This window comes from Rhinolophus hipposideros (assembly GCF_964194185.1).
Source record: "Rhinolophus hipposideros genome assembly, chromosome: 5".
Taxonomy (NCBI): Eukaryota; Metazoa; Chordata; class Mammalia; order Chiroptera; family Rhinolophidae; genus Rhinolophus; species Rhinolophus hipposideros.
This window is the reverse complement of record NC_138051.1, coordinates 59,228,271-59,242,403: the sequence shown is the minus strand read 5'-3', so window position 1 is coordinate 59,242,403 and position 14,133 is coordinate 59,228,271. Positions and strand designations below refer to the sequence as shown.

The window sequence follows — 14,133 nt, the reverse complement described above, 5'->3', positions numbered from 1 at the left end:
AGAAAAATAAATGAATAGGAGGTTAACTTTGAGCAGGAAAAGGGACATTTCCTCCTGAGACTGAAGAGAATAAAGGATGGGCATAAGTGCAGATAAATTGAAAAACAGTTATGGTGGTACTAAGATTAAGGAAGAAATGGGCAGTTTAGAGAATTCACATCTTATAGCCCCAATTTTCTTGCATTGGCAATGTGATGAGAGAGGAGAAATAGTGTTAAAGTATGGCCAAGTTTTAAAGCGAATGATGAAAGGAAGAGAGAAGAAACAAGAACTTGACCAAGAATTAGTAAAAGACTGTTTCTATGACAGTTGTGAGGGGACAGCTCCACACAAAGGTGAAAACCACAACACAAAAACCTACTAAATCAAATGAATCAGAGGATGGATTTCTCTGTGAAAAGTCTAAATACTACTGACTTTATTCTTTCTTTCAAGAACATAATACTGCCTGATTTGACTACTAAAACTCTGTCAGTAGTATTTATTGGTAAGATTAAGAGTGACTCATTTATATGCAACTTGATTCTTCTGAAATATCTGAGAAACCGGCCAACATTTTCTTCTGTCAAGTTGTTTTACAAAATCTTTTAATTACACAATTAATTTGTTAGGAAAGTTATTTCTTTACAAATAGCATCATGGGAAACAATCTGTTTGTTCTTTAGTCAATTACAACGAAATGTCTTATCGGTAGGATCCAAATTAATGTTTTGTTGGTTCCCCAAGCCAATAAGTAAGATAAGATATAAACTGCCTCAAAAATCCTACCCATACAAGTACTCTTCACCTCCAGCATTGCATCAGAGATTAAATAAACAGCTTTAGAAATAAGTTTTTGTTTCCTGATGGTGGCTAACAGTGGTTACTTCCAGAAAATAGTCATTCTAGGCTCACCTTCCCACTCTCCCTCCAGATGGTGCTACAGCTACAAGTGAAGAGTCAACAACTTGAGCAGACAGCTTGCCTTATTATTATTATTATTATTATTATTATTATTATTACTACTATTTATAACAGCTTCATCTGCCTTATTTCCCGATATTATCTTTTCCACACAGGCTCACGTAATTCTTAATGCTTTGTGACTAGGTGACATTCCAGCACTACGTGGCAAATACAAAGATTTTTAGTAGCATGATCAGGAATAGACTTCAGCAAGCGTATGCAGAAAGTTAATCTCTTACACTCTCCTTCAAAATAGATGTCTGTTCCTTCTCTTCTTTCAGGATTCCCCACTATCTCCTTGTCCCTGACAAATGGTGCTTCCACTCCCCTAGACCCCAAGCCAGAGCTGTCAATCTAGCTCTCCACTCTCTGTCAAGGAATGCCTACAAGGGCATTAGACAAAAATATGCTCCTCCTGATTCAGGATTATTTGCCTTTTAAAAAAAATTTTAATTAAGTGATTTATTTTTAAATTACTGTTCACACAATACTTTATTAGTTTCTGGTGTACAAAACAACATAGGGATTAGACATTTATATACGTCACAAAGTGATAACCCCGATAAGTCTATTACCCAACTGACACTGTACATAGTTATTACCATATTATTGACTATAGTCCCACAGTATGGGAAATATTTGCCTTTTTAAAAAGTCCTTTTAATACAGAAAAATCTTTCAATGAAGTATTGAGGATATACTGATATTCAGAGGTAGTGGGATCTTTTACTCCAGCATAGAAACAGGTTAGAAAGAGACATAAAAGCTATGCCACAAAGAGAAATGAGAGGAAAGCTGGCCTTACGACATTAGTTCTTTCCACCAGTATTCCTGACTAAAATGTGATAGTAGGCTTCATTAATCAAATCACATTAAGAATCCTTAAAGGGTAGCTATCCAACTCCTGTCTGCACAAGTTTTGTTTCCAAAGCACCCAGCCGCATTCCCAAATCCATCCATGAAAAAAATCTATCTTTCACAAAGAAGAGAATAAAGGACAACCTTAGTTCACCTCTTTGGAAAGGCAGCCAAACTTTGACCTTAACCCCCAAAAACTGAGGCCAGAGCAGTCAATTTGCAGACCTTACTACATCTCAAATTTAACATGACAAAATGAACCATCTAGTTATTCATACCTATGAACCCAGACTTCAGAAGGGTTTCAGAAATCATGTGGTACAAACCTCTTGTTCCAGAAGAGGAATGTAAGACTCAAAGGAATAGAGTGACTTGTCCAAGGCCACATAATTAACAGCAGAACCTACTGCATTACTATTTCTACCATGCCACTGACTCTTTTTTAACTCTGTTAATGCAGGGATGTAGTCACCACGTACCTATGCACATTTTTCCTAGATAAACCTTAAATGTAAAGTAATTCTTGTGAAATATATACAAAGATTTCCTTCCTATCTCCTAGGCTTCCTTGAACATTTATTTATTTTATGAAATTTTAGTAAAATATTCTTCCATGTTCATGTATTCACTTTACAAAGTTAATTTTAAGATCAGTTAAAATACAGAGTATAAAACATAGGTCATGAAAAAGATTAAATTACGCAAGTCTTGATTTACTCTAGCTCACAAAACAAGGTTTTCAGTGTTTTTAAATCCTCTATGACAAGTTCTAGTGAACAAACAAACCCTGAAAATTCTTGAGAAAATACTACTCTAATCTTTTACCAAAGTAGTTCAGCTGCACAAAGGAAGTAAGTTTGTCATACGTACTTAAAGCTCTAGAATGATCCGGATTCCTTATTCCCTTTGCTCGTAACCTCTGAAGAAGAACTGTTGAGGACAACTGTTTTACAAGATATACTGCCATGGAATAGTTCTGGAAAAAAAAAAGATGTAGAGAACAAACAACATATGTAAGTACATAGTACATCTATTTTAATCCCATAGCAATAGGGAAAGAAAACTAACACTTGTTAAAACACCTACTGCGTGCCAAGCACTATCTTAGGTGTTTTCATGAATAGATTTATTTACTCCTAACCAAAAAGCTGCTGAGGGAGTCATAAACCTACTTTTATGGATGAGGAAAGTGAAGTGTAGAGAAGTAAAAGAACTTGTCCTAATTTTCCAACTTTCAAGCAATAAAGCCAGGTCTGCCACGCTTCTATATTACCTGACTACCTATGCTTGAAGCTAATCAATTTAAAGCACTCATATAAAAGAATACTCTTACAACTAAATATAAACCAAGGCCAATAAGATGTCAAAGTCATTATAAACCATATTTAGTAGGTACTAGATATATGTAAAATAGTAGCTATTAAAAAATTATAAATTAAATTGGCTTCCTAACCTATTTAATCTCTCTCTATGCCTTTAATCAGTTCTTGAAAAGACCCTACTTGGGCCATTATCACAACAAGGAAAGGAAATATTAAAGATTTTCAAAGAGAAGCTGCTAGTTTGGCAAATGAATATATGAATATCCATCACCAGCAGAGGGACTACCCAGAGACAGTAGAAGGAAAGGGGGACAAAGAAAATAAACAAGCCAAGCCAGAGTGAAGGGTATGTGATTTGATAAGAAGAAGAAATGAGAGCTGGGGCTTATGAAAGGTAAGAGAGGCCTAAATGAGAAGGCCCACTGTCCATTTGGTGTTGGGATCAAGAGGAAGATCAAAAGGTTTGGAAAGAAGCAAAAGGAAAATTAATTACTGCCATCTTCTATCTTAACAGCAACACAGTTTTGAAAGCACTCAACATATACTATCTACTTCATTTAATCCTCAGAAGGCCTATAAGATAGGTAAAACATGTATTTTTCTAAGTGAAAGGTTGATGAAACGGAGGCACAAAATAATACGTATGTAATCTGCTCATGATCATGCGTCGGCTTGGTAATAGAGCTGGCACCAGAAACCAAGAGGAAATAGGGATGCCAGGACAATGACTTAAAGGCCAAAGCCAGTGTAGTTCTTCACAGTTCTTGCTTTCATACTCGGTTTGCTTTGACCCTCCTACCCTAGTTCAACTTACATTTCAATTTTGTTACTTTCAGTTTTAAAAATGCATCCCCTTCTTTTGGCAACAGAATACCCTACGATAACCTCTGGAAGGTCAATTTTTCATTTAGAGTTCAGAAACAGATCTGTGTTCACATGGTACACATTTTCTGAGGGGAAAAAAAGGAAGTGTCAAAGCTAATTTACTTTCATTAATAAATTTAACAATTTATTAATGAAGCACAAGTAACCTTAAAACGTGCCTACATTTTAGACCATACAGCATACAACTCTAATATAAAGCTGAAAACCTTCTTTTCAGGAAAAAAAAAACACACACCTTATTCGCCTTTATTATTTATTTGATTAATGTTTCAAGTGTGATAGAAACTAGAGAAATGCTAATTAACACTGTGAAATTATATACTAACAGCTTGTATGTTCAGAACTAGGAATTACCCTAAAGCTTTTATATAAAATTTTAAACACAGATCAAGTAGAAACCACACCTACAAGCTCAGTGAAAAGGTATGTTCACTCCAGTTGAAACATGTAAACCCCTCCCCCCCAAAAAAGAACAGCAGCAAAAAGAACGCCAAGTATTAACAAATGCCATTTGTACTGATAATACGGAATTAAATCTTACATCACATGAAAGAGATTCAGGAGCAAAAAAATCCAAAACTTAACAGAAGTACTGTATTGTATCTCTTTCACGTAGATGATATTATATTGTTCCCACTAGCCCTTCAAAGTACTACCGAACTCCAACAATTGATATTGCATTACACTGATGCTTTTGTCAAATGCTTTTTTGAATGTCTTCAAAACTAAGTTCATAGGACATTTTCTCCATGATTAAGATACAATCTACTCGTTAAGTGCTCTACACAACAGTATCTAATTAACTTCTCTACAATGAGTGTTTAATAAATCTAAATGCAGTTGACTACCTGAGATTGGATAAGAAGTTACAACATGGTTCACCTCACTTATTTCCTTCAAGCACTGTACTGGCTCTTCTTTTTCACATTATTTTTTCTTGTTTTAATTGAGAATAATTGACATATAACATTAATTGACATTAAGTCAATTAATGTCTGACTTACAATGACATAATTGACATTAAGTTTAAGGTATACAATGTGTTGATTTTATACATTTACATATTACAATATGATTACCATAATAGCTTTAGTTAATACTAGTTCTTCCATTTACTTCCTTTGAAGACATATTTCTAACATTTCTCAGTGGCAACTAACAATACAAATCAATCCCCCAAACAATAAGAGATCCTACACAAATTATTCAGAGTATCTTCACAAGTTGAATTAAAACTAATGATTGAAAAAAACAACCTAATAAATCATCTTTTGGGTTTTGAAAGAGAATAATTTTCTTTCAATGTTCTACTTCAAAAAGGTTTCCAACTTATAGATAGGGGTCTATGCAAAGATCTGACCTTACCTGGTAGACCTTCAAATCACTGAAGATACTGTCTTTTTTCTGAGGTATGGAAAACTTCCCCTGGGAAGAATATCTCCCCCTCCTCTAGAGCTATATATCAGCAACCACATTTTCCTCTCTCCCCCCAGTTTCAGATTTGTTCATAGGTCTATGTTCACCGTAAACAGCCTGGTGTTTATCACACTTCCCTGGTAGGCTATACTTTTCAGAGACAAAACCCAAACATTTTCAACACCCTCTTCAAAAAGGGAAATGCCAACGTACACTAGAAGTGAAACATTAATAAAAAGGATTCAGAAAACCTAACGATGACATTAATTAGGCAAAGGAAACAAATATAACCTTGATAGATGTCAAAAAGGATTTTGATAACATTCAATCCATTTCTCACAAAGATATCCAATAAAAGAGGAATACAGGAATTCATCATTGATATAATTGAGTTTTATCAAAAATTAACAATCATGACAATACTTAATGTTGTAACACCAGTAGTATTCTCATTAACACAACGAGCAAGTCAAGTATGTCCACTAGTACATTGTTTTAAAGGTTCTAGCCAGCACAACAGAAGAAGAATAAGAAATTATGGCATAAGTATTAGGATTATCATTACTTGTATAATGATACATATCAAACTCTAAACTGCCTATCTGGAAATACCAGGAAAGAAACCAACTAAAAAGCTGTTGGAACCAACACATGAATTTAGGTATTAAGTAAAATACTCAATAATAACTGGCTTTTAAATAAATCAACAAGAAATAAGTTCTTTAGAAAATATAATAGAAAAAAGATCTACCTATAATAACAGTAATAATAAACAACACAGGAAATAAAAATCATAGATTTATAAGAAAAAACCTATTAAATTACTGAGGAACGTAACAGAATTTGAATAAATATATAGAGAAATATATAGTTCCTGAAATTGGAACATTAAATATTGTAAATAAATTAATCCTCGTTAATATACAAATTTAAAGCAATCTCACTCAAATTCCCAGAAAGATTTGGGGGAGTAATGCAGGGGAACACGTCTCTCTGTAATTACTTTTCCAACATGTCCATTCTCCTCGAAGCTCCTATTTACCCCCTCTCTCAGCAGACTTACCTCAGTTTCCATCTCACAGGTAAGTCATCAGATCAGCACTTACTCATCTCTCCAGTATCAAACATATACACAGTCCTTCTATTCTTCCATTAAATAAAGAAGTTGTCCCTCCTAGCTATCCCGCGTTATATGCAGTTCACTACTGTTTATCCTTTCTTTCTCTTGTATACTTAACCTCTTCTGCTGAAGAAGAAACCTGCCACCATCTTTAATACATATTAAAGACTCTCCCATTAAAAGAAAAATCAAATTACTCACACACTTCCCTCCAGTTCACCCAACCTCTTTCCAAAGTCACACTCCTCTAACTCACTATCTCTGCTGCCTCACCTCGACCTGGTCACCCTCTGGCTTCTCCTCCCACCATCCACCAAAACAGTTCATGCTAAAGTCACCTTCGTGTTCCTAACCCAAAGAGGATTTTTTTAGACTTCAACATACTTGAATTCTCAACATCTGTTCAATGCTGCTTACCATCTCCTTCCTTTTGGAAACTCTTCCCTTGGCTTCTCCTACTCACCCTCCATTCTGCCCTACCTCTCTGGCATTATTTCCCATGTCCTCTGCAGGCTTGTTCTCTTCTACCCAGCAGTAAAGTTATATAGTTCCTCAAGAATAAGTCTTAAGCGCTGTCCTCTTCCTACTTAATACATTCCCCCCTAAGTAATGTCACCCTTGCTTGTGTGGCCCCAATAGCCACCAATAATATGCAGATAACCCACATTTCCTTTTTCCAGCACAAACTTATCCTCTGAGCCTATATGCCCAATTGACTATTCAGAATGTCTCAAAGCCATTTTCAATGCAAAAGCTTCAAAAATGAACTCATGATTTCCTCCATCTATCTAGTCCTCCAACACTCCCTCCTCCAAAGCAGAAAAAAACAAAACACACCACAACTTAGTCCTTTTCCAGTGTCTCCTCTATGTCGGTAATATTTTCATTTACCTTGTTACTCAAGTCAGACACCAAGGAGTCACCCTTGACATCCCCCTTCTCTTAGCCCCACATCTAATCTATCACTGAGTACTACAGATCCACCTACTTCCTTCCTTCCTCACCATCATGACTCTAGGCCAATGGACTCTCTCTCTTACTGACACTTTAGCAATCGCTTGCTCCTAAGAGGTCACGTGGCCTCTCTACATGATTCTAGTCTCCATTCAAGCTATTTACCACTCTGAAGAGTGACCTTTTCTAAACAGAACTAGGGCCCTGTAAACTTTCTGCTTAAAAAGAGAACATCCTTAATATGACCATTCCCTCAAAGGTCCTGCATAGTTGGGCCCTTTCTTACCTCTCCCGCCTCATCTTGTACATTGCTCTTCCCCATTCTCAGCTCCCTGCTACACTGGCTCTCTTTCAGTTCCTTGAAAAGAGCTATGCTCACCCATCCAGGGGTTGTGCAGGTTGTTTCCTTCTACCCTCTCTCAGCTCTTGGCTCAGTCACCACTGTGTTTCCCCGAAAATAAGACCTAGCCTTAATAAGACAATCAGCTCTAATGCGTCTTTTGAAGCAAAAATTAATATAAGACTGGGGGTTACATTCATGTCATGTCACGTCACGTCACATACCTGGTCTTATAGTAAAATAAGACTGGGGCTTGTATCAATTTTTGCCCCAAGACATATTAGAGCTGATTTTCCGGTTAGGTCTTATTTTCGGGGAAACAGGGTACTTCATCAGGGAAGCCCTGCCTCATCTCTCTCTAGTTCAAAGTGCTCTTTAACCTCCTCTGAAATCATCACACACATCTCTCCTTTATATTACTTATGGTAAGTAAGTTCACTTTTTGCCATGTGATCATCTGGCCCCTGGATCTCAGGCTCCATTTTTTTTCTTGTTATGGTACTACCAGGTATCAGTATAGTGCAAGGCATACAGTAAGCATTCAATAAATTTCAAATGAATTAGTAAACAGATAAGAGCTATCAAAAAACTGTAATAATCAAAAATATTCTGAAACCGTCCCCCTTCCAAAAAGCTAGACTAAGAAATAATATTTTAAAAGTTCAGAAACACACCAGGATAAATAAAAATCAAATATATAATAATGGTGGCTTCTGAATCAGCATTCAATGGTATTAGAACAACTGACTATTTTAAAAAATGAAAGTAAATTTTTATTTTATACTGCACATAAATTTATGCTGGTTACATACTTAGTAAAACAAGAAACCTCAAAAGTCTAGAAGAAAATATAAACAATATTTATGTCATCTTGAAAAGGGCAGATAGATTGAACATTGATGCAGACTGAGGGGGAAAGACTATAAAGGGAAAAGCTGGTTAAGACTTGGCTCTGTAATAAATCTTCTACATGTCAAATAACCACATAAATAAAAATAAAAGGCAAACAAACTGGAAACAAATATTTGCAACAAGTAAAGGAGGGTTAAGTCTTAATATAGTAAGAACTCATAAATCAGTAAGAAAAAGAAAAACATGATAGAGAAATAGATGAATGAGTATGATTTTAAAATGTAAATAAACACAAACAAAATATGTTAAATCTCAGTAATAATAAAAGGAGTACTAATGAAAGCAATGTGGTGCCATTATCTATTAAAAGTGGTAAAGATTTTAAAGTAGATAAAACTGTTGACAGTGTATAAGTCATCAGGCACATGAATAAACACTGTAAGTCAGATAATAAATTTGTACAACATCTTTTGATAAGCCAATCTGTCAATGTATACAATATTTCTTAAAATTCTGTAAGCTCTTTGACTCAACAATTCACAGGGTTTTTAAGGAAACTATCATATGCAAAACTATAGCTACTAGGGTGGTCTTCAACATGTTCTTTGAAATAGCAATGAATGAATGAATCAATCAATCAATCAATTAAATAAGTGCTCACAAATAGGGAATAGTCTAAATTGTGGCATATTCATATTGTAATATGATGTAGCCATTTAAAATCATGTAGACGAACATGTAATGACATAGGAAGACATTTATGACAAATTGGTGATTGAAAGGATCAGGTTATAAAACACCGGATACTTTATAATCCCATTTTTTAAATGGGAACATGTGGAAAATTCACTGTAAGACAAAAATAAATCCCTTTGTAACTCATTCTACAGTATCATTTACCTGTAAGCTCAGGTAGCCATGGAGATTAACCCTTCCTGTAAGAAAAACGTGGTAGAAACAAAAATTTACTTACTCTTCCAATTTCTGCAGTCCAAGAAACAACAATCGTGTTTGGTACTGTTGTGGACAATCGGACAAGTGAGGTGATATTAATTGGTCGGCTGGGTCGCTTTGGTTCCACACCATTTTTAGTAGGTGGAAGATAACCCTAAGGATGAAATATGATTTGTTTCTACTTATTATTTCCACAATCATTTCAATTCCATTTAAAAAAACACACCCTACAAACTATGTACTTATAAAATATGAATGTTTCCATTAAAAAGTAGAGAAGCAAACATTTACAAGAGTTTCCTGTGTGTTTCTCTAAACATACAGTCTCATTACAGTAAGCCCGAGAAAAATACTGGTGATAGACCTTAAAAATCTCTAAAATGTAAGAATCAGGATGAATTCATAAAGAGCTCAGATAAGTATAGAAGGAATATTTGAAAGTCGACCGGTAACAGCCCTGACTCTCACCCTCTGCGTAAGGCACAGAACGCTTCAAATCTCTATTCTACCGCAGGCTTCCAGATTTACAGGAATACAGTTGAGGTTCTGCTGCAACAAATTTCTTCTCCCCCAAATCCAGTATAACACTAAGGCTTCCAAGCCAACTCCAAGTCCCAGACTTTGTCACCACAGCTAGTGTCACAGCTGTTAATTGCACATAGTACAAGTGTTTCACTCAGTCACATGAATATATATCCAAAATAAGATAATTTCTTAATGAATAACTACGATTAACAACAGCTGTGATGACTTACTTGATAGCAATGTTGGCAATGCATTTAAAAAATAGCTTTTAGGACTTACTGGAAGGCTGCAAGGCTTTGTATTCACTTTCACACAAAGATTGGGTGGGAAGTGATCTTCTTGTGGACAACTGGTTTCAGATAAACAAAACCTAAACAATAAACACAAGTTTAATTTCCTTTATTAAAGGATGACCTCATTAATACTTTTGTTCAATAGTTAATCTAAAAGATGGCCAAACTTAACAAAAAAACTATTAGAACTAGACATTTTCTATGATGAATAAGCATATTTAAACATGTCTAAAATAAATAACTCTGTCAATGTAGTTTCAGTGATGACAACTATCAACCTGTAGTTGTCTTCATAACATGTCCAGTCATTTGTTGAAGCATGTTCTGGGGGGTGGGGGGTTCTGTCATTGAATAAATTTAAGTAATTCTGAATCAACAAATGAAATTGTTTCCTTAATATAGAACTTTTCAGAGCTAAGCTAACATACACTGCAACTTTTCAAGAGGGAGGAATAATATACAGTATTTCCCAAACTTATTTGCCTGTGAAATATTGTTTTGGTTTTCAGCCAAATGCTGTAAGTCTATCCCCCAGACCAAGTTCTGTCCACTAGTCAAGGTATTCCATTATTCCCTGCGATCTGAAGATCTGAATAATAATATTACTTGTATTACATTCACATGTATTGAGAATACTATTTTAGAAACTCATGAAAACATTTATTTCTGAATTAAATGCATAATCTTTTGGGACACCCAAGGATAGCTACATAATTTGTAAATTCTCACTCTATTTACTCTTATATAGATCAAGAAATAAATTATTAATTTGCTATTTATGACACCTGCTGTTAATTACTTCTTTATTCCCAATATACAGCTGAGTTCATTCCACCTTTAAGAACGTTCACAGCACCTTTGAGTTATATGTTAAGAAGAACCCTGTCTCTGAATTCTGTAAAATATTCATGGATAGTCAGTCATTGAGTAAAAAGAACAGCACAATATGGTTTATATAAGTGCGAGAGAGAGGAGAGGGAGAGAGAGAGAGAGAGACAGAGAGAGAGACAGACAGAGAGAGAGAGACAGACAGAGAGAGAGAGATAAATGTTAACATAAAAGATTTCTTAGAAAAAATGAGCTAAGAAAAGAAATTGAATGACAGGTAACTGTGAATCCATGTTGGAAAATTTTCCATTTGTCTTTGCAAAACTATCAAGAAATATTTCATATGAAATATAAATTAGAGAACATTTAAATTAATGCTTTAAAATACAGGGAAAGCAAATTAGACTATTTTGGTTTTATTAGTTAGCCCATGAGACACTGTAGATTTAACCTTAATACTAGTTCCTTATCTATAGTAGTTTGCTACTCATGCAGATAAGGCCTTTGCTTTCATAAAACTTGGTATTTCTAAAGAGCTGACCACTCTGGTATTTAAACATATCATTAGCTGGAGCTTCTCAAACAACTGAGGGCAACCAAAATGAAGAGATGTGGTTAGATGTATGGTACATGACTTGACATATCAAATCTCAATTGGATAAAAATTAGGATATTTCATAACAGGAGAAGATTTTCCCTCACCCAAACATCTAAACCCAATACTTTCAATATACTTAATGAAAATCAAGGTGGATTTTAAAAAAAATCTTTCAAGAAATATTAACTTTTAAACTTGGATATGTACTGTAGTGAACACTGTACCTTAACTGGACCTGCACTGTGAAGTCACATTTGGTCCCAGAAATATCCCTAGGAAAGACAGAATAAGAACTATTATTTTTAAAATATGCATATAAAAGCTGATACAAAGATACTGTTGTTACTACAGAAACTTTTTCAAATTATCAGAGATATAAATGTTTTTAAGGTAACTAACTACAATAGTACTTTTAATAGTAATATTTGCATGACACTAATACTCACCCAACACACTGTTTTTAAAAAAATCACTTATTATAGACAATACTGGTTTTAAAGGTCAACTACAAGTTACATTTGAAGACAACTTACATTGAACTACTGATTTGCTGTACTTGTTGTGGTGTCAATGCAAATGCAAAACAGGTTTCTCGAAAGCGCTGGCTGTTGTCTGATGCTAAAGGAAAAAAAAGAATTATACTTTTAATTACCTTCAAATTCATCAACAGAGAATACAACATTGGTAGATAGATAGATAGATAGACAGATGATAGACAGACAAATAGATAACCAAACAATCAAATCTTGGGGAATTATCACATGTTTTAATTAACTGGGACGTATTCTAGAGTTTAGAAAACAAGGCAATTAAAACACTGAAAAATAAGAAATGAGCCAGTTGCAATATAAAAGAAACAGGCACAAAAATGGCTAATTCCAGAAGATACAGATCAGGATTTAGATTCAGAAAAAACATAATCAAAGAAACACTAATAAAAAATCACCTAATCATATAAATGCTTGCATCTAAAAAGCACGCTTATAAAAAAACATGCTGATATTAATTTTACTTAAAATAGTACATAAACCCATTTAAAGATACAGTACGTGGTTTCCGAGCTAAGTAACAGATACACGCACCCTGAGATCTGCACAGGTGAGATGACATTTAGTATTTAAGGCAAATTAAGAATTTTATCATCACCTGTCTAACTACACCACGCAAGTTTTATCCAATAAGTATCATATATAATTTCTCCTATGCTTAGATGACTTGACTTCAGAATTTGCCTGTGGACACTACCTTAAAGATGGAAAGTTACATGTAGGAAGAAAGGGAATAAAGAGAAAACGCGAGAAAGGGAAGGGAGGCAGGGTGAAAGAAAAGAGCAAGAGCGCAGGTAGGCACGCACAGGTAGGTTAGTGCAGAGCAGGGAATCCTACAGTACGCTGCTGTGAGCAACACCAGTTCTATCAGCTTTTAATACACGTTATATACATGAAAAAAATCATGGTCAATATCCCTCTTGTTCCCAGCAATTCCACTTCTGGGCATTTATCTGAAGAAATCCAAAACACTAATTCAAAAAGATATATGTATGCATTCCTACATTCACTGCAGCCTTATTTACAATAGCCAAGATATAGAAACAACCTAAGTGTCCATCAACAGACAAATGAATAAAGAAGATGTGGTATATATACATACAATGGAATGTTACTCGGCCAAAAAAAAAAAAAGAATGTAATCTCACCATTTGCAACAACATGGATGGAGGTAGAGAGTATTATGCTAAATGAAATAAATCAGAGAAAGACAAATGCCATATGATTTCACTTATATGTGAAATCTAAAGAACAAAATAAATGAACAAATAAAAGAGAAACAGATTCATAGGTACAGAGAACAAACTGATGGTTGCCAGATGGGAGGGGGGCAAAGGGGCTGGGTGCAAAAGATAGAGGGATGAAGAAGTACAAATTGGCAGTTATACAATAGTCATGGTGATGTGAAGTACAGCACAGGGAATATAGTCAATGATATGGTAATAACTATGTATAGTGCCAGGTGGGTCTAGATGTATGGGGGGATCACTGCATAAATTTTATAAATGTCTAACCATTACGCTGTACACCTGAAACTAATATAAAATAATACTGAATGTCAACTGCAATAAAAAAAAAAAATAGGGGTGGCCGGTTGGCTCAGTTGGCTAAGAACGTGGTGCTAATAACACCGAGGTTGCCAGTTCGATCCCCGCATGGGTCACTGTGAGCTGTGCCCTCATAAATAAACAAACA

The 14,133-nt window shown here is 34.9% G+C and overlaps 1 protein-coding gene across 1 annotated transcript in view; it reads right to left on the bottom strand.

The window, feature by feature from the left end:
- PIAS1 (protein inhibitor of activated STAT 1) overlaps nucleotides 1–14,133 on the bottom strand; it is a 114,058-nt gene that overhangs the window by 29,934 nt on the left and 69,991 nt on the right. The window contains exons 3-7 of the mRNA XM_081050439.1: nucleotides 12,424–12,508; nucleotides 12,115–12,162; nucleotides 10,451–10,541; nucleotides 9,666–9,800; nucleotides 2,674–2,779 (exon numbers count right to left, since the gene is read on the bottom strand). Coding sequence (XP_080906565.1) covers nucleotides 2,674–2,779; nucleotides 9,666–9,800; nucleotides 10,451–10,541; nucleotides 12,115–12,162; nucleotides 12,424–12,508 — 465 coding nt within the window. The remainder of the gene's footprint in view (nucleotides 1–2,673; nucleotides 2,780–9,665; nucleotides 9,801–10,450; nucleotides 10,542–12,114; nucleotides 12,163–12,423; nucleotides 12,509–14,133) is intronic.